The sequence below is a fragment of the Myotis davidii genome, unplaced genomic scaffold (assembly GCF_000327345.1).
Source record: "Myotis davidii unplaced genomic scaffold, ASM32734v1 scaffold363, whole genome shotgun sequence".
NCBI classification, from domain to species: Eukaryota; Metazoa; Chordata; class Mammalia; order Chiroptera; family Vespertilionidae; genus Myotis; species Myotis davidii.
Window position 1 is genome coordinate 1789131 of NW_006294069.1, and position 6463 is coordinate 1795593.

The 6463-nt window shown below is 41.7% G+C and overlaps 1 protein-coding gene across 1 annotated transcript in view; it reads right to left on the reverse strand.

The window, feature by feature from the left end:
* The window catches only part of SLC6A4 (solute carrier family 6 (neurotransmitter transporter), member 4), a 31682-nt gene that overhangs the window by 23043 nt on the left and 2176 nt on the right, over nt 1–6463 (reverse strand). The window contains 1 exon segment of the mRNA XM_006779650.2: nt 1–417. This exon segment is cut by the window's left edge and continues 14 nt beyond it. Within this exon segment, the coding sequence (XP_006779713.1) occupies nt 1–307 (307 nt within the window). The 5' untranslated portion in view covers nt 308–417.

Consider the following 6463-nt stretch of genomic DNA (forward strand, 5'->3'; position numbering starts at 1 on the left):
AGACGTTGCCCAGGTCGACAGCGTAGCCAATGACCGACAGGAGGAAATCCATCTTCTTGCCCCAGGTCTCCCGTTCCCCCGAGTGGACCTCAGCCACTAGGGCGGTGGTGGCAGCCGGGATGGCGTGCGGAGTGTCATCTCCGGCACCGGGGCTCGGAACTGCTGAGTACCCGTTGGAGATCTGGCTGGACTCCACCTTATCCCCAGAGGCGGGAACACCCTTCCGTAGAAGTCCATTTTCCTGACAGTCTTCTCCATCCTTACACACTGACAGCTCCTTCTGGGAATTTAAGGGCGTGGTCTCCATTCTGCTGTCTAGTAGATGATGCTGACGCCCATCCGCGAGGACCTGAACGGAATTCTTGGTGCACGGTCTGTGGGGGTCCTCGGAGCTTTATGTCAGTGGGATTGAGAGCTCTGTTGGAGAGGCACACAGAGAAAGAATCGAATTAGGCATTTTTACTTGGCTCTGGTATTAACTCATCATTTTTGTGTGTGTGCTTGCTTAATCCCTTCACCTTTTCACCTAGCCCTCAAGCCCCCACCCCTCTAACAACTGTCAGTCTATTCTCTGTATCTATGAGTCTGTTTCTATTTTGTTTGTTAGTTTATTTTGTTCATTAGAGTCCATATAATAGTATAAGTGAAACCGTATGGTATTTGTCTTTCTCTGACTGGCTTATTTCACTTAGCACAATACTCTCTGGGTCCTATTGCAAAAGGTAAAATTTCTTTATTTCTTTATGGCGGAGTAGTGTTCCATTGTGTAAATGTATCACAGCTATTTTTTATCCACTTGTACTGATGGGCACTTGGGCTGTTCCCAGATCTTGGCTATTGTAATAATGCTGCAATGAACATAGCGGTGCATGTATTCTTTCAAATCCGTGTCTTCGGTTTCTCCTAATATATTCCAGAAGTGAAATAGCTGGGCCATAAGGCAGTTCCATTTTTTTAAGTTTTTGAGTTAACTTCATACAGTTTTCCACAATGGGGGTACCAGTCTTCGCTTTCACCAACAGTGCACAAGGGTTTCCTTTTCTCCACATCCTCACCAACATGTGTTATTTGTTGATTTGTTGGTGATAGTCATTCTGATAAGGGTGATGAGATGTCATTGTTTTAATTTGCATCTCTCTGATGACTAGTGACATGAAGCATCTTTTCATGTCTACTGGCCACCTGTATGTCCTCTTCGGAGAAGTGTCTATTCAGGACCTTTGCCCATTTCTTAATTTGGTTGTTTGTGTTTTTTGGTGTTGAGTTTTATAAGTTCTTTATAAATTTTGGATACTAACCTCTTATCAGATGTATCATGGTGAATATGTTCTTCCATTCAGTGGGTATCTTTTCATTCTGTTTATGGTGTCTTTTGCTGTGCAAAAATTTTTCAGTTTGATATAGTCCTATTTATTTATTTTTCCTTTTGTTTCCCTTGCCCGAGGAGATATATCAGAAAAATATTGCTATGAGAAATGTCTGAGATTTTACTGACTATGTTTTTTTTCTAGGATTTTTATGGTTTCAAGTATAACTTTTAAGTATTTAATTCATTTTAAAATTTATTCTTTTATATGCTGTAAGAAGGTGGTCTAGTTTCATTTTTTTTTTGCATGTATCTGTCCAATTTTCCCAACACCATTTATTGAATAGACTATCTTTACCCCATTGTATGTTTTTGCCTCATTTGTCAAATATTAATTGACCATAAAGGCATGGATTTATTTCTGGGCTTTGTATTCTATTCCATTGATCTGTATATCTATTTTTATTAATATAGCCCTGTAGTATAGTTTGATATACAACTTTGTTCTCCTTTCTCAAGATTGCTGAGGCCATTTGGGGTCTTGCATGCTTCTATATAAATTTTTGGAATACGTGTTCTACTTCTGTAAGATATGCCACTGGTGTTTTGCTAAGAATTGCATTGAATCTACATTTTGGACATTCTAATGATTTTAATTCTCCCTATCCATGAACACAGTATATGCTTCCACTTATTTGTAGCGTCTTCAATTTCTTTCTTCAGTGTCTTAGAATTTTCTGAGTGCAAGTCTTTTGCATCCTTGGTTAAGTTTATTCCTAGGTATTTTTTTCAATGCAATTATAAATGGGATTGTTTTCTTAATTTTCCTTTCTGATAATTATTGGTATATAAAAATGCAACATATTTCTAGATATTTATTTTGTATCCTGATACTTTACTGAATTTATTTATCAGCTTGAATAGTATTTTTTTTTGTGTGTGTGTGTGTATGGAATCTTTAGGGCTCTCTATATATAGTATCATGTCATCTGCAAAAAACGACAGTTTTACTTCTTCCTTCCCAATTTGGATGATTTTTAGTTCTTCTTCTTGTCTGGTTGCTGTGGCTAGGATTTCCAGTCCTATGTTGAGGAAGAGTGGTGATAGTGGACATCCCTGTCATGTTCCTGATCTTAAGGGAAACACTTTTCGCTTTTGCCTCTTGAGTGTGATGTTGGCTGGGGGTTTGTTATATATGGCCTTTACTACATTAGGCATGTTTCCTCTATTCCCACTTTGCTGAGAGGTTTTGTGGGGTTTTTTTTTTTATCATAAATGGGTGCTGCATTTTATCAAATGTTTCTTCTGCATCTATTAATATGATCATGTGATTTTTATCCTTCATTTTGTTTATGTGGTGTATCACATTTATTGATTTGCAGATATTGTACCAACCTTGCATTCCTGGACTAAATCCCACTTGGGCATGGTGTATGATCTTTTAATGTATTGCTGAATCCAATTTGCTAATATTTTGTTGCAGATTTTAGCATCTGTATTTATCAGGGATATTAGCCTATAATTTTATTTCTTTGTAGCATTATATCTGGTTTTGGAATTAAGATAATGCCCGCCTTGTAAAATGAGCTTGGGAGCCTTCCCTCCTCTTGAATTTTTTTGATGGTCTGAGAAGGATAGGTGTTAGTTCTTTGAATGTTTGGTAAAATTCACCAGTGAAGCCATCTGATACAGGACTATTGTTTGATGGGAGGTTTTTTGTTTTTTTGGGTTTTTTTATTACTGCTTTAATTTCACTAGTTGTGATCTGCTTATTCAGATTCACAGTTTATGGCTGTCTCTACTAGGATTGGATGTATGCAGGAAGAACCAATCTGTGCACTAAGCCTGGCTTTTACCAGCATTGGGCCCAGGGGCAGGTCAGCAAAAGTCCCCAAGGCACTCTGAGATCCGCTTGCCAGCTGCCTGTTAGGCTCAGTCACTGGAAGAGCCTCTGGCAGTACTCGAGTACCTGAGATAGGTTCTCAGTGAGTCACCAGGTAGGGGCCAGTGGTGTTCACCAGATTGATACAGGTTCAAACTTGGTGCCAGTGTTGAGTCTGAGGTCACTCAAGTCTAGCTGCCACCCACTGAGATCTTTGTTGTGGGGCAGGATCTTAGGGTGTCATCAAGGAGAGGCCACCAGAGTTTATTAGGCCCCAAAAGACCAAGATGTGGCCGTGTGAAGGAAGGGCACTGCACCACTTGGGCATGCGGGTAAAAATGACCCACATCCTAGAGCAGGGGTGGGCAACCTTTTTGTGAGTGCGTGCCAAAACCAGCAAAATCTCTGACTCAAAATTCTTCTGTGTGCCAACCCTAATTTTTTGAGAACATGTTATACCTACTTGATATTTCTTAAGGTGTATGTATGTGAAGAACCTTGAAGAAATAATAAAATTTATTCAAGCGACAAAAGCAGTATATGATGATGAAAAATACATTTATTTTTTCATGTGTACATGTACACTGATAGTCCAACAGAAAACTGTATGACTCCCTTTGATATTATCAGTGGGACTGTTGCTGCTGCATCATTGATGACAGAGATTTTACATCAGGTTTATATTTCGTGCCCTTCAGAGATATGCACGAGCTACTACTTTCATCCGTCAGGCTACTCCTATTATGAGACTTAACAAAATTCATCACTGAGAACAAAGATTCACAAGCGTATGTGGATGAAAATATGGCGAGTAACGTTGTTGCAAAGTTTTTTAAACAGAAACAGTTTTCTGGAATGGCATTCCAAGTCCTCAATAGTTCGTTTTCGACACTTCTCTCTGGTACTCCTGTCTCTAATCGCTTTTTTTCAATGTTTTCCAAGTCAACTCTAAGGTCAATAAATTTCTGCTTCCACATTGAGCTACTCTGAAATTCAATCAACTGCATTTCAAAGTCAGCCATGTCTATCCATGAAAACATTTGTAAGTTTAGTTCCTCCAGTTTCATGCTGTCTGGAAACCTCATGAATTTTGCTGTCTCTTCCAGTTCTCAGAATTTTGCAAATCTTGAGAAGAACTGCTCAATAGTTGACTCGATGATGTTTAAAAACAGCTTTTGAAGGCTTTGACAGTCTGTTCTGTCATCTTTTGGGAGGTCTCTGATGTGCCTCTTGAGGTTTGGGAAATATCTAAATCTCTCACCATCCACATCCCTCTTAAAGACTCCAAGTTTCTTTTCAAAAGCCTTTATGTAACCAAACATAACATCAAGTGTCTTGCCAGTTCCTTGTAATTTAACATTTAAGTCATTCAAATGTTCACAAAAATCTGCAAAGAATATCAGTTTAGAAACCCACGTGGTGTCAGACAATTCTTGGTAGGAAACATGTTGGTTATTCAAGAAGAGCGTTATCTCGTTTAAACATTCAACGAATGGTTTCAGAACCAAACCTCGGCTAAACCATCGAACATTGTTGTACATTTTCAGTCCTTTATACACAGATTCTACCTCATTCAGTAAAACTTGAAATTGTTTTTTATTTAAAGCCCGAGCAGAAATGTAATTAACAACTTTGGTAACTGTTTGTATCACTTCCTGCAGTTCCTTCAGGCCAGCTTTTGCACATAAAGCCTCATGTATGACGCAATGAAAACCTATCAGTGTATGACCAACTTCTTTCGCAAACAGATTTACAAAACCTGCTTTCTCACCAGTCATGCAAGGAGCACCATGAGAGGTGACGGACGCTCCTTTGAAATGTCAATTTGTCGAGAAAAGAATTTGTTCATAACAGCTTTACATAATTCAACCCCTGTAGTACACTCAGGTAGAGTTAGAAGGGCAACCATCTCTTCACGTATTTCATCACCTTTACAAAGTCAAGAAAAAATGGCCAGTCTAGATGACGATGTAATGTTTTTCATCAATACAAATAGAAAAAAACTGACACGAAGACAAATCTTTTGTTAATTGTTCAGCAGTATTACTCACCAACGTAAGTATCCTATCCTTAACTGTTCTGCTCACGGACAAATGCGCTGAATAATCTTTTCTTTTTCTGAGAGAGTTTCGTGTGCCAGCAAAAGTTACTGGCGTGCCATGTGTGGCACGTGTGCCAGGGGTTGCCCACCCCTGACTAGAGCCATACAACTTAGTCTGATTCAGACTCTTCCAAGAGCCAGATCTCAGCAGGGTAGAACTACTGGGAGTCAACAGGCTAGGGGTCATGTATCTCCCATAGGGGGATGTACCAGTCAGGCTTGGGAGAAGGTGGAAAGTGGTGGGACTGGCTCCTGCCCCAGAACCATACAACTGAATTTGTCCTGGATTCTTCCCAGAGCTCCTAAGGAGCTTGAGTTTGGCAGGGTGGGGCCACCAGGAGTTGGGGAGGGTGGGGCTGGGGAGCCTGGAGAGTGGGCTTACTTGATCTCCTGTGAGGAGGAGGCACCAATCAGTTTCATGAGAAAGTGGGGGGAATGGCTCCTCCCCAAAGCCATACAACTCAGTCACTGACACTCTCTGAGCCTGCCTAGACCTCTACACCCTGCCCCAGGTATCTGACTCCTCAGGAGGGTGCAAGCTTTGCAGTGTGGGGCTATAGGGTGAGGATATTGCATTCCCCCAAGCTGATGCCAAATGGAGGGGAGTGCTCTACCCAAGAAAAATTGTGTCTGTGATGTGGGAGAGGACTCAGGACAGGGATCCTGGCAGTTGCCCCTTTAGCTCTCTCCCCAGAGCCACAAGCCCCAGCTGCTTCTCACATGACTATAGTCTGCTCCACCCTCCCTCCACTAGAGGTCAGGGGGAGTGGCTGTGAATGATATTTTATGTTTTGACCCTTTAAGAGGGCACCTGTATCTCTGGCAGATTACCATCATTCCTGGCAGTTCAGCTCCTCCCTGTATGTCCTTGGATCCCCCCAAGCCACTGTCCCAGTGCTGGAACTCAGAGGAAGCAGGACCATGCAAGTTCGTGAGCTGGCCCTTTAAGAGAAACTGCCTGGGACTCCAGCAGCCTCCATATCACTCAGGCACAATCCCTGCTGGTTTTTATAGTCCAGAGTTATAGGGGTTCTTCCCCGCTCCCTGAAAGTTCACACATTGCCCCCCGAAAGTTCACCAACACTGGAACCCAGCTCTGGAACACTGGGCTGGGGGGCTGATGTGGGGCTGGGACCCCTCACTCCACCTGCGAGGCCTTCGTGGCCTACTCCAC